Consider the following 24,895-nt stretch of genomic DNA (forward strand, 5'->3'; position numbering starts at 1 on the left):
GAGTTTTAAGTGGGGCATAAGTGGCAAAGAGGAGGGGAAAGTTCTTTCTTTTCTTTTACCAAGTGCACTCGTCCTCCGCTGTCCTCACAGAGGCTCCACTGTTCGGTGCCCGGTGGCAGTCGGGGCCGTAAGACAGGCCGAGGGGCCCCTGCGGGCCCTTCTCCACGGAACGGAACAATCCCTTTATTCAGCCGTTTGGATCGTCCATCTGAACAGCGGCTCGTCATTAAATTAACGTCCCAGCGGCCTCCGGCCCTGGCCCTGGCTTCCCAGCGCATTGAGACGCACTCAGGAGGAAAGCGCTCCTTTCAGGGGAGGCCGGGTCAAAAAGCAGGGGAGGTGAGGGGGGAGGCGTAGGGGGTGCGGGAGGAATAGGGGAGGCCGAGGGGAGCTCTCGGGGCCGGGGGGGGGGGTGGGGGTGGTCGCCCCGTCGCCCTGGCACTGAAGAATGGGAGCAGCCGCCGTGTGTGAAAAGAGCTTTTACTCCCTGGCAGCGCGAGGGACGGAGACAGATTTCCTCCGCGTTTTTGATGTGATGCCATCGCCACGTCGCTCGCCACCGTGAGCTCTTCCACCCCCGGGGGGAGGGGGGGGGAGGCCTGGCACAGGAGCCCGGATCGCAGATTAATGTGTTGTGCACCTGCTCCGAGGAAGCGTCTGGAATAACTAAGCCGGCGTCCCTCCATTAGGACGCCCCCCCGGGTGATGTGGGGCCGCGCCCGGCGAGCATCGGCCCCGGTGGACGTTAAGGACTGCACAGCTGTCCTGCTCTCTGGACATTGATATGAATTCAACCTGACCCCGAGCTCAATGTCTCAAGGACCTTTATGTCAGCGATTGTTTAATAAGAGCAGGGAGTTTGGAAAAACAAATTTACTCAAACTAATAATGAGCTTGTTAGAATAATATTTATTGAAGCATTTCCTGTGAGATCTAAATAGCTCAATATCTTTACAGAATAATATTATATTATTTATTTGTTTTATTTTTATTAAAATTAATGATTTTGTTGTTTTATTTTGTATTTTGTCCCCAAGTAGGGCCTCTCCTGTGTCACGCTGCATTTGGGCTACAACCCTGTGTGTGTGTGTGTGTGTGTGTGTGTGTGTGTGTGTGTGTGTGTGTGTGTGTGTGTGTGTGTGTGTGTGTGTGTGTGTTTGGTGTGTGCGCTGTTGTTTCTTTTTGATGTGACCACCTTGCTCCGCAGCGAGCGCCGGGCACCTCGCCAGGTCGGAGTGCAGTGAAGCGAACGAGGTCAGATCCACAACGTTCGCCCCCAATAACGCGGCCTGGCGCCGCATCGCACCGGGTTAAAGGTCGCTCCTTTCCTTTGTCATGCGGCTCCTCGCCGCCATCCAAAATAAATAAGGAAATATCCCCGTGCAACTTCTCTGAATTTACAACGGGGTAAAAATAGAGCTGAAAAAGGGGTTTAAGGCTCTGGCTTGGAGTCAATTTGCTTTGGTGGAATTAGTCACAGTGAAAGTCTCTTATCTTTCACCCCGTTCTGTCTCTAATCTTATTGCCAGAGCACTGCCGCAGAGTGTCTGGGAAGAGATTGGGGCTTTATGGCTTAAAGGTTTTTTTTTGTATGTATGAAATTCTTAAAATAGCATAAAATAATAATAAAAGCACAAGTTGTCACCTATTATTATTTTTGAACAAATTAGATTTATATTTCCAGAGTAATATCCTTTAATGCTTTTTTTTTAAAAGGGGACCTATTATTAAAAACTCACTTTTTCCGTGCTTGTTGACATAATATTTGGCTTTCTGGTGGACCTACTAACACACAAGCTGTGAAATAAGACAACCCGGTCAGTTGTTTTTTTTTTTTTTTTGTTTTTTTTTGTGGGCTGCGTATTCCAGAAAACACGGCAAAACGAGCCGTCGAAATTTGTGTCTCAGTCCTACGTCACGTTGAGACTCAGGAAAATTAGAACCCCCGCCCGCCCATCTGAGTAACTCCACCCATGGCTGGAGAACAACAAGCGCCGCTGGGAGCGGCTCTGTTGGCGGCCACACCAGAAGCAGCGTCGTCGGCGTGGCGTCATTTGACGATTCATCAGCTCCTCCCGGATCGGTCTACGACGCTCGCTTCGAGCTGCGTTCTCGAGACTTTAAACTTCAAATTGTTAAATTTCTCAACTTTCCATGGGTAAGTGAAGCTTTTCCTTTGTTTTCAACCCTTCGCTTCAATTTGACTTTTAATTTCATTTGCATTTGGAGTCTGTTTGTTTCTTAACATAGTTGGATTCGTTTTGTGAGTTAAGCGTTTATATTTCACACAGCAGCTTCATGCTTAAATACAACACGTTTTATCGCTGGAATGAATAATAATCCTTAAATATTTAAAGGATAAATTGCATTTATCGACAGGAGGAAGCCGGGGCTGGTTCTTCTCCCTGGGTCCGAGGGAGAAGCAGGGACGGCAGCGGAGGGTTCGTCCCATTAACCAGAGGAGGATGCAGGTGATTTCCACTATCTATATGTCTGTACTTATTTAGCAGTTTCTGTAATAAATTATTTTCTGATTATTTTTTTGTCATCGGTTATTTGTGGTTCGATTATTAAATGAAGAAAAACCTGCAATGGATATAGTCCTGTACATTTCACAAAACATTTATAGCGTAATAATACCCTGTGAATAAATCGACAGATTTCTCTACGACAAAACTATTGCTTGACAAGTCACTTTTAGAGCCCACATGTAGTCTCAGCTGCAAGGACAGGTACGGTATACCAGACCAATACAGTTTATAAGACTTCTTCCCAAGTACAAAATAAAATATAAGTATGAGTAAATATAAGTCTATTCCTGTGTGTGATATTTGTTTTCCTACTCAAACGATATTTTCTTTACATAAGTGAGGTTTAATTTGTTGTGTGTGTGTGGGGGGGGGGGGGATGTATTAGTTTGTCAATTCAACTCTGTGATCCACGTTAGGACGCCCCAGCAGCGATTCTATGTGGTTGATGCTCACCAGGCTTGGTAATACTGCTTGGTAATAAAGTATTAGTATTTTATAGTATTGGTAATACTTTAAAAAAATAAACCAATGCGGGAGATAGACTGTCGGCTGCGGCGCACATCCACTGTGCTAGGTACTACACAAAACAATTTAAAAACTGTTTTTATGTGAGAAGTATGTATTTTATTGATTTTTCCGACGTATTTACATGAAACAAAAAATCCCTGCGTGTGGTGTACCGATGCAGTGTTCCTTGTGTTGCAACCGGCAGTGCAAGCAGAGCCCTTGCCTTAGATGTAAAATGAGTGAAGATTCAGCAACTGGATTGCTTATTTCTCGCCTCAAATTTGTTCAGAAAATTGATTTTGGTGTACTGATGAGGTGAAATCGGTGAAAGTTTATGGACTAAATGCAACGGAACCCTGAAGTATATTTTAAGCCACAACATTAAAACCACTGACAGCTGAAGTGAATAACATTGCTCATCTCGTTCCAGTGGCACCTGTCAAGGGGTGGGATATATTAGGCAGCAAGTGAACAGTCAGTTCTTGAAGTTGATGTGTTGGAAGCAGGAAAAATTTATAAGCGTAAGGATCTGAGCCACTTTGACAAGGACCAAATTGTGACGGCTAGACGACTGGGTCAGAGCATCTCCAGAATGACAGGTCTTGTGGGGTGTTCCCGGTATGCAGTGGTTAGTACCTACCAAAGTGGTCAGAGGAAGGAAAACTGGAGACAGGGTCATGGGCACCCAAGTCTCATTGATGCACGTGGGGAGTGAAGTCCAGCCTGTTTGGTCCGATCCCACAGAGGAGCTACTGTAGCACAAATTGGTGAACAAGTTAATGCTGCTGTGATATAAAGGTGTCAGAACACACAGTGCATCACAGCTTGCTGTGTATGGAGCTGTGTAGCTGCAGACCGGTCAGAGTGTCCATGTTGACCCCTGTCCACCACCCAAAGCCCCTACAATGGACACGTGAGCGTCAGAACTGGACCATGGAGCAATGGAGGAAGGTGGCCTGGTCTGATGAGCCACGTTTTCTTCTACATCATGTGGATGGGCGGGGTTAGGGTCCGATCCGATGGAGCATCCGTGGGATGTGCTGGAACAACAAGCCCGATCCATGGGGGCCCCACCTCACAACTTCCAGGTCTTAAAGGATCTGCTGCTCACGTCTTGGTGCCAGATACCACAGGACACCTTCAGAGGTCTTAGGGAGTCCATGTCTCCACGGGTCACAGCTGTTTTGGCGGCATGAGGGGAGGAGGGGGCTACGCAATGTTAGGGGTGTGTGTGTGTGTGTGTGTGTGTGTGTGTGTGTGTGTGTGTGTGTGTGTGTGTGTGTGTGTGTGTGTGTGTGTGTGTGTGTGTGTGTGTGTGTGAGAAAATTTAATTTTATTAAAATTACCTCATTGTCATCTGCTATTAAGTGTCTATTCCCACCCATGCTGGATTAAATGTACAAACCCCAATTCCAATGAAGTGGGGACGTTGTGTAAAACATAAATAAAAACAATACAATGATTTGCAAATCCTTTTCAACCTATATTCAATTGAATACACTACCAAGACAAGATATTTAATGTTCAAACTGATAAACTTTATTGTTTTTTTGCAAATAATCACTCATTTTGAATTTGATGCCTGCAACACGTTCCAAAAAAGCTGGGACAGGGGCAGCAAAAGACTGGGAAAGTTGAGGAATGCTCAAGAAACACCTGTTTGGAACATTCCACAGGTGAACAGGTTAATTGGAAACAGGTGAGCGTCGTGATTGGGTATAAAAGGAGCATCCCCGAAAGGCTCAGTCGTTCACAAGCAAGGATGGGGCGAGGTTCACCACTCTGTGAACAACTGCGTGAGCAAATCCAACCGTTTAAGAGCAACGTTTCTCAACGTACAATTGCAAGGAATTTAGGGATTTCATCATCTACAGTCCATAATATCATCGAAAGATTCAGAGAATCTGGAGAAATCTCTGCACGTAAGCGGCCAGGCCGAAAAAACCAACATTGAATGCCTGTGACCTTCGATCCCTCAGGGGGCACTGCATTAAAAACCAACATCATTCTGTGAAGGACATAACCACGTGGGCTCAGGAAAACTCTGGAAAACCATCGTCAGTGAACACAGTTCGTCGCTACATCTACAAGTGCAAGTTAAAACTCCACCATGCAAAGCCAAAGCCAGATATCAACAACACCCAGAAACGCCGCCGGCTTCTCTGGGCCCGAGCTCATCTGAGATGGACTGACGCAAGGTGGAAAAGTGGGCTGTGGTCTGACGAGTCCGCATTTCAAATTGTTTTTGGAAACCATGGACGTTGGTGTCGTCCGGGCCAACGAGGAAGAGGACCGTCCAGATTGTTATCAGCGCAAAGTTCAAAAGCCAGCGTCTGTGATGGTCTGGGGGTGTGTTAGTGCCCACGGCGTGGGTAACTTTCACATCTGTGAAGGCGCGGTTAATGCTGAAAGGTACATGCAGGTTTTGGAGCAACATATGCTGCCATCCGGGCAACGTCTTTTTCAGGGACGTCGCTGCTTATTTCGGCAAGACAACGCCAAGCCACATTCTGCATGTGTTAGAACAGCGGGGCTTCGTTCGGAAAAGGGTGCGGGTACTAGACTGGCCTGCCTGCAGTCCAGACCTGTCTCCCATTGAAAATGTTTTTTTGCGCATCATGAAGCGCGAAATACAGCAATGGAGAGCCCGGACTTGTTGAGCAGCTGAAGTCGTACTTCAAGCAAGAGTGGGAAAGAATTCCACCTACAAAGCTTCAACAATTAGTGTCCTCAGTTCCGCTTACTGAGTGTTGTTAAGAGGGAAGGTGATGTAACACAGTGGTAAACATGCCCCTGTCCCAGCTTTTTTGGAACGTGTTTCAGGCATCAAATACAAAATGAGTGAATACTAGAGTTTGAACATTAAATATCTTTGCAGTGTATTCAATTGAATATAAGTTGAAAAGGATTTGCAAATCCTTGTATTCTGTTTTTATTTACATTTTACACAACGTCCCAACTTCATTGGAATTGGGGTTTGTACATTTCCCCAGAGTAATCATTCATCATAAAACCGATCTGAAATTTTTATTTGGTTACAATTTGAATAACAAAACCAGGGGGGATAACACCGGTTTTCAATGATTGCAATTTTTCTCTTGCAATTCAAGCACTGTTTTCAAAGAATTCCAGTACTTACATTTCTGAGGATGAAATTCAAGAACCTCAAGGACCTGGTAAGAACACGGTCGTGCCCCAATGTTTTTGTCATTGAGAGGTCATAAAAGTACATCTTACGTCTTTTAGGTATTTGTGTTTGACTTCTGTCCTTGTAAAACAAAATAAAAAAAAGAATAACAAATAGTAGGACTTGTGTGACTTCCACTCTGTCATAATGAATAGCTCTGTAACTCAAAACCATGAGGCAGAGGAAGGAGTGGAATGTATGATGTCATCTGCCCCGACCAACCCAAACCAGACACATTTCAACTTCAGCATCGACGACGGAGCCATAACACCAGAAAATGAATGTCACCCAGACCAAGTTCGGGTGCCTGGACCTTTCCAATACACACCTGGTATCACACATGTCTTCAATCTTATAATCAGTCATTCAGCCTATTTAAATGGACAAAAGTCGCCACTCTGCTGTTGTCATCGTCTGCACCACACTGAACAGGGACCAGAGAAAGCAAAGGCTATGAGACCATCACCAAGCAGCTTGGTGTTCCTGTGACTACAGTTGGAAATATTATTAAGAATTTTAAGGTCCATGGGACCGTAGCCAACCTCCCTGGACGTGGCCGCAAGAGAAAAATCGACCCCGGATTCAAGTTCAAGTGATTGAACAGAAGTGCGAATGGGAGAAAAAGAGCCAAGGACAACTTCCAAAGAGGTACAAGCTGAACTCCAAGGTCAAGGTACATCAGTGTCCGATCGCACCATCTGTTGCTTTTTGAGTGACAGTGGGTTCCTTGGAAGAAGACCCAGGAGGACTCCATATTGCATATTGACGAGTCACAATGCTTCTGGGAGAACACAAATGGGTGGTACGGATGAGTCAAAACTGGAGCTTTTTGGCAAGTCACATCAGCTCTATGTTCACAGACAAAAAGGTGAAGCTTTCAAAGAAAAAAACACCATACCTACTATGAAACATGGAGGAGGCTCGGTTGTGTTTTGGAGCGGCTTTGCTGCGTCTGGCACGGGGTGCCTTGAATCTGCGCAGGGCACAATGTAATCTCAAGGCTATCAAGGCATTCTGGAGCGAAACGTACTGCCCAGTGTCTGAAAGCTGTGTCAGTCGTAGGTCATGGGTCCTCCAACAGGACAATGACCCAAAACACACAGCTAAAAGCACCAAGAATGGAAAAGAACAAAACATTGGACTATTCTGAAGTGGCCTTCTATGAGCCCTGATCTGAATCCTGTCGGACCTCTAAGGAAAGAGCTGAAACATGCAGTCTGGAGAAGGCAGCCTTCAAACCCGAGACAGCTGCTGGAGAGGTTTTCTCAGGAAGAGTGGGTCAAACTACCTGTTGACAGGTGCACAAGTCTCTACAGAAATTGCTTGATTGCAGCGATTGCCTCTAAAGGTTGTGCAACAAAATATTAGGTTAAGGGTCCCATCATTTTTGTCCATGCCATTTTAATTTGTTTTATGTAAAATATTCTGTTGAATCAAAGTCTGATTTATATTAAATACGGAAAAAACAATGATGGATGCCAATTACTTTTGTGAGTTTCAAGTTATTTCAGAGATAATTGTGGGTTCTTTTTTCGTGATACAAACAGATTGGTACGACAAATTTTTATCTATATCATTGATTAAAAAATCGAAATTGTTTTAAAGTTCTTAAAAAAGACTAAAATTAGTCATTTTTTATCTTTCAATTTTTTCGATTATTTGTCTTCCTTCGCACTGAGTTGCACTGAGCATGCTCCAGTCAGGCGGTGTTATGCAAATTAGGGATAGGAGCTAATTGGCTGCTATTCCATATCTGATTCAGTTGTTTTGAATGTTTTTTTGGGGGGTTATTCATAAAGGAATTCGAATTGAGGCTTATTTATAGTGTTCGTAGCTGCTTTTGTTTGCCAACACCTGCGCCGTGAGTGGCTGTTCTTATTTTGTTCTTAACTTGTGTGTCTGAGGTGTTAAACAGTTTTTCCTGATGTTTATTTAGTTGTAATGTGATTATCGTAGTCCAGGTGAATCAATTCATTGGAGATAAGATCAGACTGACAGCGTGACGACCATGCAGTTTTCAAATTTTTCTTTGGGGAGCTTGTTTGCTTTCTCTCTTCCTTTTCTTCAGTTTGTCCAATCTGTGTGCACTGTAAATATTCTGCATATAATATATGTACAGTATGTATATATATAGTCGACGTCTTTGTGATCAGGATGTGAATGCAAACGGTCAAGAAAGAAACCCTTGAGGCGACACTTTGTCCTGGTTTTTATTGTTGTTTGTCACTGAACATGGATGCCTCGTTGATGCTTAAATCCTATTCTAACAACTCGACGACAGCTTTGCAGGGACGGACACTGAGCCGCTACTGACAAACACGGCACACGCCACAGACACCCAGAGCTAGAAGAAGAAGCTGTTTTGGTTTTTTTTGTTTGTTTGAGTGCGCAGACTATGCAGATCGGGGCTGTAGGGTTACATGGGACACGATGCGTTTTTAAAGTCGACGTGGAGCGCCTCCCGCGCCGGGCCGGGACCGGTTCCGCCGCTCTTCCTCCCGACGTGTGCGGACGGCCGTCATTCCCGCATGTAGATCCTCGTGCAAACGACGTCGTCGGCGCCGAACATCTGGAGAGAGAGAAAGTAGAACGAGGTTACGCGTCGCCTAAACATTTGAATGCACGCACTTGCTATGAAGAAAACGTAAAAACACTGCTTGCATTGGGGTCTGTGACATTGGTAGAAGGTTATGGAAACACCATCACATCAGATGGATTTTTGACTTTTTCCTCTGCCGGGATCATCTCTCACTAAAGTGGAATTCTAGAAGTGTCCTCTCAAAGCTTTTTTGTTTTTTGTTTCTTCACTGAAACATATTTTCAGGGAGTTTGCAGAAGGGTGCGACCGAACCGCAATTTGTTGTTGTTTTTTTAAGTCGCAAATGAATACTGCAGAAGAATAGTATCATCTTAAATCAGACTATAATCAGATTATAATGAAGTTTTATCTTATACTTTGTAAAGATCGGGATTCATACAATAGTCATCGCTGGCACAGAGATGACAAGAGATAACTTCACTAACTTTTATCACAGAGTTCCAAACTACAACTACTTGTAGTTTTGCAGTTTGATCAAATAAGGGCGGCAGCGTCTTCCCACCAAAGCAAACTCTCCTAAACCTGCATCACATTAAACATGTTTATAATGAAAGCCAAATGAAAGTCTCCGCTCAGCGCTTCTGCTTTCACCTTCAAAGAACCAGGCGCAAAAAAAAAAAAACAACAACCATTCTGCAGCGACTTCCCTTAAATATGCAATATGCAAACCCTGTCCCTAAAATCCAATTTTCTGATAAGCCCTTTCTGCCTTCCCTCCCTATTATTTTAGGCCGCTGTGAACGCGCTGGAATTTGCCTGGAAGGCTTTGGCCCAAAATGTCTCCGGGCTAAAGCAGTTGGATGAGGTTTGCAAATCCTATGGAAATGTGTCCCACTTACACTGTGAACCGACACACCATCCCAGCGTCGCACGGGGACTGAGCCAAAGTAAACATGCGTTCCTCTGAACTGTGACAAATTCGAAAACGCCTGAATTTGAACTCACAAACCCCTCAATTTCATCCTTTTTCCGAGGGTTAATTAAGTGTCAATGAATCTCATCTCAAATAAATCAGGGTTAACTCTTTGTTGCATAAAGATATATCAAGTTCAGTGGTGTGTGTGTGTGTGTGTGTGTGTGTGTGTGTGTGTGTGTGTGTGGTACTGTACACCGGGTGACAGGGTGGGGGAACTATGGTGGGAAGATCTCTCCCTCTTTCAGTTGAATTGAAAGGGGCTTCATTGGCATGTGAAGCAGTTGTTTACGTTGCCAAAGCGAGTGTCAGATTAAACAACAAACAAGAGAAACAAATGTAAATGTGAAAACAAGAATAGTGAGTGAGAAATGATTGAAAGTAGAATATAAAAGTGTACACTTGCAGTTCAATAAAAAGTAAATGGTAAATATAAGTGTCGTAATTAAATGTGAACACTGCAAATTATTGTCGTGTCCTCAAAAGTATGAGTTGCGTATGTCTGCACAGTTAGTGTGTCTATGTACAGAGGTCACACAGAGGTCACAGGTGCTGGACGGTCTTGACGCTGCTCGTACTCCGTCGGACGCCCTGTTCCGCTCACAGCAGCTTTTTTCTACACTCCTGTACTCCGCCCGGCAGATAAGGACGTCTTTTGTTATTGTGCTTGTGCACAAGTCCCTTTGGGTGCTTGTAATCCGTGGGTAGGGTCTCTCTCGCCCTCTCTCTCTCTCTCTCTGAGATCGATGATTTCCATCATCGCACGTCAGAGCCGGTGTCAGCAGCGCAGCTTTTATCGCCTCCTGACGGGCGGGCGGGCGGACGGACGGACGGACGGGCGGGGCAGCGACCGGGCTCCTCCACAGACTCCACACTCATATTTATGCTGGTGATGATGATGATGACAAAGACGCGGCTCCAAGTCCTACGGGACGGTGTGGGATGGAATATTGCAGGGGAGAGGTTCCGTCTGGTATTTACACGTTAAACCAGTGGTTCTCAAACCGCTCCGGCCTCGGGATCCGGGGTCCGTCCTTGGTCACATTCGAGATCTGAACCGTTGAAAATTACATTTCACAAAACGGAAAGCGCAGCGATCCGGGCTGCCTGTGTGCATGCTTAAAGAGAGCGAAAAAGGGCGGAAAATCCAATTCAGTAATAATCAACTGGGGAAAAAAACAAAAAACTGATTCCCAGGGCTTCCAAAATACAGATTAATCAAATAAAATGCAAATCCTGCCACGCTCGATTGCGTACAGTTAAGTGCGGTGCATTGTATTTTTCACCTTTTCCCCCAGATGTTGCCACATGCTCTTCATTTTCATATTTGTATTGTATTGTTTATCAGTACTGCCTATAGTTTTGATGTGAATATCCATCTCTGTCTGTCTTCAGTGTGAAGGAAGCACAGTTGAATACTGAGAGATCTTGACTAAACAACACATCATGACATACAGTATATACAGATGTTGTGTAAGATGTCAGATTCATAGGACGACGTTTAAATTCACATCGTTCAGGCCTGCGTTACGCTCCCACAACAAAACCACGAGAGACAGAAAAAACATCTGATCCCAGAGTCCGTGAGAAGCTCCTCGTCCCTCCCCTGCTTTTCATTCGAGCGGAGCTTTAAACCCGGTGACTCTGGACCGTGTTAATTACATGGATAAATACAGGATCTCTCTCTCTCTCTCTCTCTCTCGTTTCCTTTATGGATGAATCTCCAGGGTGACTTCCCTGCTGTTGCTGCCTCCTTCTATTGACCACACGTCTTGTAAAGGGAGACGCTCGCTGCCTCCCGTCCTAATGAAATGGGTCCCTCCATGGACTCCACCCGAAAAAAAAAAACATCGCTGGACCGCTCCACGGGTTAGTATTATTATCTGTATTATTATCATCATCCTGTTTCCTCAAGGTAAATAGGCAGAGAGTACTTTATTCCCCCCAGAGAAAATGAGAATCTTTTTTCTCTTTCAATTATAAATGCAATGCTTCTGATCATTCACTCACAAATGTTTTGCATGTTAAAAATACCAAATAATTATAGAAATAATATAATAAATATTAAATATTATTGCATTGCATTGAATAAATTATTATTATAAAAATGAAGATAAAATAAATAATAAAATTACATATCATGATATTTTTATACATATTTGTCATTATTTTTCTGCATCACGAGGACTTAAAGGCAGAATTTGAGAATCGGGAGTGTTGGGTGGCAACAGAGAATGAGCGGGTGCTGCTTCTCACCAGTATGAGCTCGTCTCCCTTCAGCTCCCGGGTCCAGTAGGTCTTGGGTCCGTCTCCATCCACCAGAGTCTGCTTACAGTGGATCTTGTTCTCAGTCTCCCAGACGGGGAGGCTCTGCGTGGGGGGCAGCACAGGAGGAAAGGTGACACACCACTCTCCTTCCTGGTTATTTACACACTTGTTGTGCAGACCAAACGACACACAGGAACCGGATCGAGCCGGGGTTCGAACCACGGAGTGCTCCTGGGTATAGAGTTGTGAACAACGTTATTTTACTTTTATTCAATTTGAAGGGCAATGGAAAAAGGGAGGGGGCACCCGAGCAACAACGAGGTCCGTTTGGCAGCCGTGTCTGACCGATGTAGGGGAGACAAAGCACCTTCACGGTCCAGTTTAACCATTGTCACATCTTTAATCGGCCAATCCCACCAATTTTTGGTGCTAATTACAACTTCATATAATCACAAAATGCAATGGTCACATCAGTTGCATCTTAAAAGCTTTTCTTTCAACATCCGGGTCGACAGATGCTCACTTTCTTTTCTCCAAAGTTTGCTCCCTTCATTATGCAGGAGCGCATGGATAATGCTAAAATATATTGCATATTCTTACAGGGTGCCTGGTCAATAAAGTATCAAATATGGGATTTGTTTATTTATTTATTTTCATAAAATAATCTTACAGATTCGCACTTTAATGTGGGTTTTGGAGTTAGCAAAGACGGGTCGCTGAGTTTCAAGTGTTGGATACACATACACAGTAATGTACTTCAATAGACGCCGCGAGGTGATTGTACTGTAAATGACCAAAGATGGAGGTGAGTGCGGTCTGTGCTCCTCCGTCCTCCACTACGCCACGGTCCAAACCAAACTCATTTGCTACGACGCTGCTCCAAGAGCTGGGGATGAACCATCAGAGCAACGCAGCATCAAAGAAAACCCAAATCTGCAGCGAATCTTTGGATGGCGCAACTTTGGTTCCAGAGCGGCAACTGTTAATCACCATATCAAAGGTGTGGAAAGACAGAGGCTGCAGCGAGGGGCTGCCTTCCTCCACCCGTCCCTCTAGTTTTCCTCTTCTCTTTTTTTTTTTTTTTAATAAAGCCAGAACCCGGAGAGTCGATTATCCATGGCCCCGTTGGAGCCGCAGCATCCGTCTCTGCTGCCGACTGGGATGGATTTGCTCTCACTTTCCCTATTATACGCTAAGTCAGAGACAAATACACACATTCCGCCTCAATCCTCACAGCAACCCAGCTACACACACACACACACACACACACACACACACACACACACGCTGTCCCCCTCAGCCACAGAGTCTGGAGCTAAATGGAAGAACATCTCATTTCCTGCAAGGTTTAAAGTTGTTACTGTTCGATTTTCTTTTCTTGTTTCTCAAAAGGGCTCCCGGTGCCCAAAATAACACGTCACTTTCTAATCTGCACACACTGTGTCCGTCTGATCTGGTTTCCCATGGCCGCTCTCGTATCTCACTCGAATATTCACAGTTTGTTATTGAAACAGCCCAGGCAACTGTCGGTAATACCGATTTTACTGTAAAAACAATCCTGCTCAGTGCAAGATGGCTCCGGTTTGACCCCATCACCCTTGGACTATCAATGTATATCAAAATAATAAAACACAGTCAGAAAGGAGCATGGTTTGCATGACGACCAATGGAAATTAGGTTAAAATAAAAGTAAAAGAAACTGATGCCCAAAAAAAATTCAGCCAAACAACATAAACATGGTAAAGTATTTTTCATGTGGCCAGGCTTTTAAGCCTGTGTTGGAGTTACATCTATTTTTCGATTTCTGATCATCCATTCACATTTATAAACATTAAATAATATAATAGAAATGATATAACATTATATTAAATATGATATATCAAATGACATAAATAATAATTATTATAAAAAAATTGTAAATATCATATTTTTATAAATATTTTTCATTATTCTTTTAATTACTCAAGGACTCAAAACCATAATCTGTGAATCTATTTTAAGTTGATTTCCTATCAGAGATCTGCTGAGTGGCACGGAAATAGAGGAAGAGTCACCGCTGCTTCTTAAAGTTAAACTTAGACATTTTGGTTCTATTGAAAATAAACTGAAGTAACCAATATTTTAGCACCACGGGTTACGGCGGACAGCCCCCGACGATATTCCGAATTGTCCCCGGTTTGAGTGTCTATATTTGTCTGCCCTTTCTTCTCCGCGGGCCCCGTCACGCCTGGTGGTGACACCTGTCACCGCGGAGGAAGCCAGCGTCGGTGTTTATTCGCTCTGACATCACATGTCCTCTCTGCTTTGCCCAAAAAGAACCTGAACTGGACTGAACGTGACCTCACCAAAACATCCGAGGACGCACAGGCTCCTCAGCGGGGGACGTGCTCGCCTGGAGCCAGACACGTGAAGGGGCTGGGTGTTTTTTTTTCATCAGATAAAGATCAACTGAATATTTCAAATGATGAAGTTACTTTTTAATGGTGTATTTTTGGTTATTCTCCTTTTATCGTGGTCGTCTCACTGTGATGGATCTCGGAGCAAAAAATAATCCAAGGACCCAACATAAATTTGCCGGATGTGATGTGACAGTAACTGCAGTAACTAGTCACCAGACCATTATGACTAATAAGATATTTCAACTGAAACTACTCAGCCTGGGATGCATGAATATTTTTTTTTTCAGTGACATTGATTGAAAATCATTTGCTGTGGAACGATCGTGATCCTTCAAGGTCTAAATTGATCATGACCCAAATCTGAAAATGAGCATAAATCTTTAATTAAGGTATTTTGCTTGTTTGCTTTGCTTCTATTTGTAATATTTGATCGTCTTATATTAATGCACTTTGAGTTGCATGCTGTGTATAAAAAGGTGCAATACAAATAAAGGCTATTATTATTATCATTATTATTATTATCATTATTATTATTATTATTATTATTATTATTATTATCTAAATATGTATGGTTAGAAGTGGCTGTTTACAATCACAGCAGGTTTGGCTTGAGTCTGACTTTTTGTCATTTGGGTGTATTCCCAGTCCAGCACTGTATTGAAACATTTTACACTCCAATGTTGAAATTAATACAAACCTGGAGCCTGTGCTTTACAACATGACTGGTGTGGGTTGTAAAATTCCTGCACTTTTTGTATTTTGGGGTGTTTTGTCGCGGTGAAATCCTGGTTCTGGTTTGTACTTGATAGATCTTGTCAGTAGCCTCATGGCAGGCGGGAAATAACAAAAACTAAAAGTCTCTCCTAGCAATCAACGGGGCAAAGGAACTCGATTTGTCAAAGGGATTTCGTGATTTTTGCTGTATCATACGGCGGGTTTATACCATAATCTTTCCTTGGCTTCAATTTCTCTCTGTCCTTCAAATTTCTCTCTGTCCAATTTCTCTCTGTCCTCTGTCCTTCAAAGCGCGTTTGGCTTTAAAGTACAATAAGGACTCCGCAAACACTGTCTCGGAGTTTTGCCAGATTTCAGGAAACACCTCCGTCCCCCCAGAGCGGACGTCTAATCACCTCATTATAACACTCTGCAAGTTGAGCCCGTCAACCCTCACCCTCTCCCCCCTCTCCCCCTTCACTCCCCCCATCTCCGTCTCCATCTCCTCCGTTCTTCCCATCCCTCCTTATCATGTTCTCCCGGGCGCAGGTCGGCCGGCCCTGGAAGTGATGGTGTGGAGACCGTCTGACCCTGGTAAAACTCCCCAGATTAGCGGGAGCCTTTTAACCTTATGCCTGGGTAAATCAACCCTGTGCCCGCTGCCAGGGGAAGATCAGCGGCTAATCCCCTTAGCCTTTGGGGTGACAGGCCCTTCGCCAAACTCCACTTAGCCCTGTGGCCCCTGGCGGGCCCCCGACGGGCCACCCGGCGACATGTGCCAGTGCCACCGGGCTCCAAGTCGTGTGGCTTTTGGCTTTGGCTATTCATCAAATATATCAAAGGTAAAATGATCCAGATATATAGAATGGTGTTGAAATAACATTAAAGTTGGATGGATGGATGGGTGGATAGATAATAGATGGATGGTGATAAAAATGGTTGGATGTATAGTAATAATGGATGGATGGATGGAAATAATAATAAATGAATGGGTGGATGGATGGATGGATGATATTACTAATGGATGGATGGATGGAAATAATTAAGGATGGATGTATGGATGGTAATACTTACAGCTGGATGGATGGATGGAAACAATAATGAATGAATGGGTGGATGGATGGATGGATGATATTACTAATGGATGGATGGAAATAATTAAGGATGGATGTATGGATGGTAATACTTACAGCTGGATGGATGGATGGAAACAATAATGAATGAATGGGTGGATGGATGGATGGATGGATGGTATTACTAATGGATGGATGACTGATGGACGGTAATAATAATGGATGGATGGGTGGGTGGATGGTAATACTAATGGATGGATGGTAATAATAGAGAATGGATGGAAATAATAGATGAATGGGTGGATGGATGAATGGTATACTAATGGATGGATGGATGGGAATATGAACGGATGGATGTATGGATGGTAATACTGATGGATGGATGGAAACAATAATGGATGAATGGGTGGATGGATGGATGGTATTACTAAGGGATGGATGATAGAAGAATTTTAATAATAATGATGGATGTTATTACTAATGGATGGGTGGATGGTAATAATAATGAATGGATGATGGATGGTAATAATAATGTATGGATGGATGGATGGTAATACTAATGGATGGATGGATGGAAATAATAATAGATGAATGGATGGATGGATGGATGGATGGATAGATGGATGGTATTACTAATGGATGGATCGGCGGTAATAATAATGGATGGATGATGGATGGATGGTAATAATAATGGATGGAGGGATGGCAATAATAATGGATGCATGACGGATGGATGGTAATAATAGTGGATGCATGATGGATGGATGGTAATAATAATGGATGCATGATGGATGGTAATACTAATGGATGGATGGATGGATGGATGGATGGATGGTAATTATAAGACCATGCGTGGCACAGAGAGTGACCTCGCCCTGCCCAGTACCCAGCATGCCGCAGGGCACAGACAGAAGGAGCCATGTTGTCTCTGGGGAGCTGAATGAGGTCATGTCTGCGTCTCCCCAGCTGCAACACACCGGCAACGTGGAGCCCGCGCCACAACAACAAAAGGGGGATCCACCACCGAGGTGTGCAGCCCGTCTGACTGCACCCAGGCACCCTCGTTCACGCATGTGAGAAAATGCACCCTTTTTGCAGAGTCATATAGAGGCCGAAATGTGAGAACTGTTTCCTGTGGTCTCCAAATAATCCCAAGTTTCCCATATTGTTGCATTTTAACGACTGATCCATCAAGCAATTATACATTTTTCCCTTCCAAAGGAAAAATGTAGTCTTTTCGAAAAACTCTCCGTCCACAATACCACATTTCCACATACAGTTGCGTGCCATTGCCCAAGAATCTTTGGGGAATTTTTCAAACAGTATTTTTAAATGTGCTTTACATGTTTTGAATTGTGGTTTATGTTACTTGAGTCATTTCACAAAGTATCTGGGGTTTTGTGATATAGTGCAGTGTAGTATAATGTAATATTGTAATATTGACTAAAATAAGTACCGATGATGATTTTAAGACAATCTCTAGTTTTCTTATCATGTGGTGAAGATCACGTCGGAAGAGCAGGTGGAAAATTCTCAGTTGACTCCAGTTTCTCTCATATACGGAACATAAAGTAAACATTCCCCTTGACATTCAATGTACTTAAACGCTCCGAAAGAACCGTCATGTCTCAGTGTTGTGATCAACCGTCTAGACACTTGGCTGCACTGCTCTCAATGTGTTTTTTCCACTCCTCCACCATTTACTGGTTCTTGTGGTTGCTTAATGCAGGAGTCATTTTCAAAAGAAGATGCCCACCATTGCAAAATGTAAAACATTTATGCTGGCGATACAGATTTTGCATATTGAGAGTCGTTGTTAAATAGACTTAAAGTTTTAAGGGACGGGGAGGTATAAGGTATTTGCTGACTCGGCGAAAATCTTAAAAGATGAACTGATACTATGCACTGTCATAAATCATTCACAATTTTGCATCGTGTGATATTTTCAGACAAAGATATACAATAATTCATGGGCAATTCAATGAAATTTAGACTAGGCAGACGTTTTTAAATGGTCTTTCTTGTCATACCTTTAAAGCGCAATCATAAAAATAATGTATTTTTGCCTGCGTGTGTGTGTGTGTGTGTGTGTGTGTGTGTGTGTGTGTGTGTGTGTGTGTGTGTGTGTGTGTGTGGATGGAGTGTGATCAGTGAGCGCTCTGGTATCCTCCAGCCTCTGAAAGAAATGCACGTTCATAAAACGGGTGGATGGGTGAATGGGTGGAGGATAGTGGATAGTTTGTACCTACATCCACCCTCGTCTTCCATTTATCCTGCTACAATCCCCTAGTACAGGGGTGTCAAAAATATGGCCCCTGAGCCACATTCGGCCGGCAGAGGGGTCCAATCTGGCCCTCGGGACGATTTGGGGCAAAAAGAAAATAAGTGGAGAAAGAAAAAGAAATAAATATGTGAATTAAATACATATTTTCATTGGAATGTTCTTATTGGATTATTATCTATATCAATACATCATCTATATCATCTATATACGAATCAATCGTTGGTTACTGGATCTCTCGCGGATTTTGGAGTCAGTCCGGTCAATATTGTTCATAAAATTATATGAAATCCGTCAGAATGTAACACACTGGAGTTATAGCAGATAATTGAAAGCAGGTAGAATTTTATTTATTTATTTATTTTTTCACAATTTTGATTCCAGCTTTATTATCCCAGCACTGTTTATCAAAGAGAGGTCTGGCCCGCCTGACGTCACATCTAATCCGACCCTTAAATGGCTTTGACACCTCCGCTGTAGTATATTTGAACACCAACCACTCGCAGCGTCACGCTCCCGTTCACGCGAAGCTGCGTGGGGATGTGGAAAGAAAGGGTCCTGTAGTATCTGGAGAATTAAATCCACAACAGCTCGACGGGTGCATTTCTGATGCGAAGCCTGTTGCTAACAGAGACAATTTTCCTTAAGGAGGCGCCGTGAAGAAACATTCATCATTATTGTGACTCAAAAGGATTTATTGACCCGTGTAACGGAGCAGTCACTCAGATATAGACAGGTTATGAACTGTTCTCTGTTTTAAGGCATGTCGTCTTCCCGGAGAATCCTCTGACCTCAGCCGCACTGAGAGATTTGGTTGTTTGGTTGCGGTGAATGGACCGCTTGTCCACCTCGAGTGAATATTTGGTCGAGGCAGCGCTGGCTCCAACATGGAATGGCCTGTCCGTTCGTATTAAGCCCGAAGAATCTGTTGCTTTTTAAAAATCTTGTCCGAAAAATTCACCCGACTTTAAACCGATCGCATGTTTTTCGTTTAATCCTGGCTTTGTCCCGGTGTCTGACTGTTTTGTATTTATTCCTGCAATGATCCTTTATTTTTTTCCGTCGGATTTTATGTTTCTTTATGATAGCTGACATGCAAATATGGTTGATCACAAAAGAAATAATAATAAACAGTATTCATAGACGATCACCGTGTCCGATCTCATTCCCCTTTGCTGCGTGTGAACCGACCGCGCTGGGGACTCCAAATTAGATTTTAACAAACCGCCATCATCCCGAGTGACATAACAACCGAGACTCCGGCGATCGATTCGGCCCCCGGGGGCCGAAAGCGGAGACGTTGCCCGGCTGGGGTTTGGGAGGGTCGCCGGGCACAAACAGACGAGCAGATGTGGGCGATGGGCGGGTCAGTGCCCGTCTGTCTCATTGAAGCCATCAACTCATTTGGGCGCTTATTACCTAAATGGTAGCTGTGGCAACACGTCTAACCTGTGACGCAGCGTGTCATTATGCCTCCACTTGGGAGGGCAGTTGAGCCAAACTGATTTGATTTGGGGTGTAATTGCCATATCTGTATGCGTGGCTCCGAGTCCGGTGAATAGAATAGCACACTCTATCAAGACACCAGAACATTTGACTCGTCTTGGCTCTGTAACTGCATCATCTCCATCGGAAAAACCTCATCTAAGATAGATTCATTAATAGAAAGGTCCGATGGCCGAAGACCACCGGTCAAAGGGTTTTGGCTTTTTTTGGGGGGATTTTTTATTTTTTTTTGGTATAAACCCCTGATGGGAGTGGAGCCTTCCTTAATATTTTAATACCCTCCCTCCTTGACATGGACCTCGCCGGGAACTGGAACAAAGTGACTCATCCTCCTTATCTAACCGCACACAACCTATTTATTACACGGCGGATCAACAGGCAGATCATATCAGGTCTCCTCAACCGCCTTCACAAATTAAAATCCACGACTTTCCAAACAGGCAAGGACCTTGAAAGACCCCTGGTTGTCATTCCTTCTTATACTTTCTCCGAAAGCCGTTCTTTCATCGCGGAAAAACCTTTTGTGCTCGCCCTACTTACGCTTCGCGCGGTTCCTTCTGGTGCGAGGGGAGGGGCCGCCGTGCATCTGATCCCGAGCCCCCGAGACGTGAGGCCCCGGCGCCAACGTTCGGAGAACCGCGTCCGCGTGTTATTTTTACGGAAAACCGGCCGTCTGGTCCTCTTTCCCAAGCTTTAGGATTCCCTGCAATGTGTTTTCTACAATAACACTAAATGACTCCTGGTATGAAATTGAGATTTGTCACCGGCTGGAAATTCGTCGGCGCTCATGTTTCATTTGTGTGTTTTCAGACATTTTCTTTTACGTAATGTCTTTCCTTTTTACTATTTTTTGCTATTTTTCCGCCACTTTTTCCTGTAATTTTGTTTTTATGCTTCGCTGTATTTCACTATGTGACTTATTTTTGTTCATGTGATGTAAATTGTCTTTGGGGTCCTTGAAAGGCGCTATAATGATTAATATAATTATAATTAAATATATTATTATTATTATTATTATTATTACTATTATTTTGTTTATTTTTTTTAGGCATGTTTTTGAAAAGATACATTGAGCTCAATAGACACTGAGAACTTCAATAGGCACTGAGAGGTAAAGGACCCGAACAGGGAACTTGAATAGGCAATCGACAAATGATTGTTTCATTTCTTCATTTGGGAAACAGGTGGGGTGTCCTCATTGAACTTCGTGTCAGTGTTTTTGAGGGTGAATGTTACAAAACGTGAGAGCCCCTCGATATCAGGAAAAAAAAGAAAAAAAAGAGCCCGTGCTAACCGTCTGGAAACCTTCCTCTGTACCTTGCATTTCCGGCCGTCCACGGTCTCCTCGTCGAACTCCTGGCCGATGCGGAAGTTGATCTCGGTGGTGCGCACGGTGGTGGAGGTCTTGATGTAGAACTGCTCCCCGTCCTGGCGGATCTCCACGTGGGGCTTGGCGGCCGCGGCCCCGGCCACTTTCCTCAGCATGGCGTTCACGCCTGATCGGGCACACGGGGAGGGAGGGGGAGGGAGGGGGAAGTGATATAATTGTGAGAGAGAGAGAGAGAGGGAGAGAGACAGAGAGGCACGGTGCATAGGAAGGGGGCAATTAAAGCCCCATTTGGCAGCACGGTAACTAACTGGGTGAACAAAATATTGGGACCTCATATTCTTTCCTCCACTCCGTAAACGTGGCTGCATACATTTAGCCAGTTAAAGCTGTTTACGACTTCAGGGTTTTTTGTTTTTTTCTAGATTAGAACGAGAACACACTGTGCTACACTAATGAACCGGGAGTTCATTTGCCCCCCGCCCTTCCCTGAAGTGTTTTTTATTTCCATCTTTCCAAACCTAAACAATATTGACAAAAACTGGCCTCGAAAACACCTCCTCCATGGCCAAATATTTAATTTATTTCGAAATTTGATGCTCTAGCAGCAACGGCGCCTTCGTTTATAGAAGATGACGGATTAAAATGAATGTATTTTGCAGACTTTTAGGTTCTTGGGAACATAAATTGTGCACAAGGGAGTTGCAACCAAATCTTAGGACGGCGCTTTTCGGGTTGACGTTACAGGTTAGCGCAGGAAAGCTCTCTGCACAATTCACCCCTATGTTACTCTCACGAAAGAAACCCCGAAAAGGAAAGAGGTGAGAGAAGAGCCGCTGGGGCGTGGAGGCGTGACCGCGAGGCCCTTTGAATTCTGATTTGATTCATTTCGATTTATCCTGACTAAAATTGGACTGCAAACAGATTTCAATTTGCCCCCATGTCACTCTGCTCCTCTTTGTGCTCCACTCCGCCCAGCACCTACCCCGGTCTCTCAGCCCCCGGTGTTTTGCGGAGCACAAAATATAGCCGTCCAAGCAAGCTGCGTGCTCAGTTTTATTGATCGATATAGCAGACTTGAACGTTCTAACATTCATTGGTTGCGAGAAAAAAAAAATGGCACTTGGGGCCGACACGTCAGATTGGCCCTATCGGTGTCTGGTCAGAGAGCAGAGCCATTGCTGCATGTGGCTGTAACACGCTGGCATGCCCTGCCCTAACCCTGCACGTCCATCTGGCCAGCCCTGCTCCTCATGCCCTGCCAAATTCCCTGTATTTTACTTCTCACACGGCTTCCCTCCCTCAACTCTGTAATATTCAATTAAATATTAAATATATTTGGTGAGCGCGATTAAATAGTCGAGGATTTCAAATGTGAGGTGATGAGAGGTCTTCCAAAACAAAACAAAACAAAAAACGAACCAAAAAAAAACAAAGAAAAACTGCGGCACTGCCCTGGAAAGTCCCGAGCACGAAACTGTGCGATGCGGCCGACCGGCCGAAAAATGTTTATCTTTTCTGGACTCGGCAGCTGACATTGCGCTCCGCCCGTGATTTATGGCCGGAGCGCGGAGCCGTCGAAGAGGCTTTTTTTGGGGGCCGTGAGATTTGCACGCAAGCCCCTGCGAGGAATATGAGCTTTGATGCACGCCGTCGTCCGTCTCTGTCCTTGTGTATCTGGGAACTTCATTATCCCTGCATTACCTCCCTGATGGATAGCACTTCCCCTCCCCAGCGGGGCGGGGGGGGGGGGGGGGGGGGGCTGACCGGCTCTCGGTCAACAGATGATTATGGAGACGCTGATGTAAGGTGGCGGGCCCCCACAGCAGCGGAATCCACGCTAGCCGGCCCCGGAGTCCCTCCATTGAGCGAGCACTTATGTAAGAGGAAGCGAACTCTCCGCTCGGGCAGATGTGACTCGGTCAACGTCTGCGCAGACGGACGGGACGGCGGCGCTCACCTGCCGCACGCTGGCGTGAGTGGAGGCCGACGCCTCGGAAACCTCGTCGGACGGAGCGCGGCGGCGGAAGAACTTCTTTGAGGATTGTCGAGAATTTGTACTCACTTTCAAATTGGATGTTTATTTCTTGACGCGGTACTATTCTTAACAGCGAAACAACTCCACATTGAAATGTATTTCAGACGCCGAAGGCCTCTGCGTGACACTCAGGACAAATGGGTTGCACCGTGTTACTGACAAATGAGCCAATTCAACCTATGAAAACTTATGTTGGCAAGAATAAGTTCCTGTGAAACCAAAAGCAAAGAGAAAAGTAATTTGACTTTACTTTTAGTATTTTCAGGCGGCAAAGAAAACTACAAATAAATCTCCCCAAAAGATGAGATCAGATAAATCCTGCAGGTAGCTGACAAAACGGAGACCATTTGGTAGAACCAATGCCAGGTGTGGACTTTGTAAATTTGAATATATATTATGCATTTCAATCCTCGGGCTCTCAAACTTTGGTGAACAAATGCTTTTCTTTGCACGCCAATTTCCCAGTTTGCAACGTAGAATGGAAAAACGTCACCATCGAAAAGTTTTCTGTTCGTCTATTCCGCTTCTGCAAATGCCGCTGGATGGTTCCAGGGGCGGCGGTGAATTATTATTAATATTTTTTTATTTTTTTTTGTATTGTCGTACTTTTTTAATGATTCCTTTTATCCTAAAACGCCCAGCCTGGTACGACAAGAGCCGCCTCCGTCCCGGTCGCGCCGAAGCCCCGCCGCACGACTGAGTGACCCAGTTAACACTCCCACATCTAAAAACATCACAATTATCAGTTAAGGCTATAGAGAGGGCGGGAGAACAAAAGATGGGACACTAGAGAATAGAATTGGACTCCAGAGAGAGAGACCTCCACTGGCATGGCTAATTCATGCCCTACTTAAACGCTTTACATGAATAATGTCGTCCCGTCCCCCCCGTCCCCCAACAAGATCCTTGTAACAATACCACGTCTGTTTGGGCTGGAATTCTGCCTCCGATGTTTCATATCTCCTGTACGGTCAAGGGGTTTTCCTTCTGCGTCTCCCCGCGGAACCTCTCCCTCCCTCTCCCAGAGAGCTTCCCGGAACAATGCCATGTTGTCGGGGGACAGGCATTCAAACCCGAGGAAGAGAAGGAGAGTGAGGAAGAAATAAACGGAGAGGAAGAAAGGGGGAGCGAAAGGAAGGAAGAAAGAAAGAAAGAAAGAAAGAAAGAAAGAAAGAAAGAAAGAAAGAAAGAAAGGAAGGAAGGAAGAATGAAAGAAAGCGATTTTTAATGGACGTTATTGATAGTCAACCCTCAAGCAGGGATGCACTGTTGCCCCGGCGATGGAAGAAGGAGAAAACAGAGAGAGAGGGAGAGAGGGAGAGAGAGAGAGAGAGAGAGAGAGGGAGCGAGGGAGACGGGGTGATGGAGGGATGGCGAGGAAAAAGGGGGCTTTGCTTACCCAGGGCTTTGAGGAGATCGTCGAAATGCTCACTGCTCTTCATCTTCCAGATGCCGGCAAAGTTAGGCATGTCTGCTGAGCCTGGTGCCTGGTGCGAGAAGAACCTGTTCCACGCGCTGAGCTTCTCCTCTCCTTCTACCTCGTCCTCCTCTC

At 44.6% G+C, this 24,895-nt stretch overlaps 1 protein-coding gene across 1 annotated transcript; it reads right to left on the reverse strand.

Annotated features, from left to right (window-relative positions):
* Positions 1 to 8,434: 8,434 nt before the first annotated feature.
* crabp1a (cellular retinoic acid binding protein 1a) lies at positions 8,435 to 24,895 on the reverse strand. Its single transcript, XM_080002740.1, has 4 exons — positions 24,743 to 24,895; positions 21,296 to 21,474; positions 11,994 to 12,107; positions 8,435 to 8,794 (listed from the first exon to the last, which is right to left on the reverse strand). The coding sequence occupies exons 1-4, from the start codon at positions 24,810 to 24,812 to the stop codon at positions 8,744 to 8,746; spliced, it is 414 nt and encodes a 137-aa protein (XP_079858866.1). The 5' UTR covers positions 24,813 to 24,895; the 3' UTR covers positions 8,435 to 8,743.

Source organism: Zeus faber, assembly GCF_960531495.2.
Source record: "Zeus faber genome assembly, chromosome: 6".
In the NCBI taxonomy this organism is placed as follows: Eukaryota; Metazoa; Chordata; class Actinopteri; order Zeiformes; family Zeidae; genus Zeus; species Zeus faber.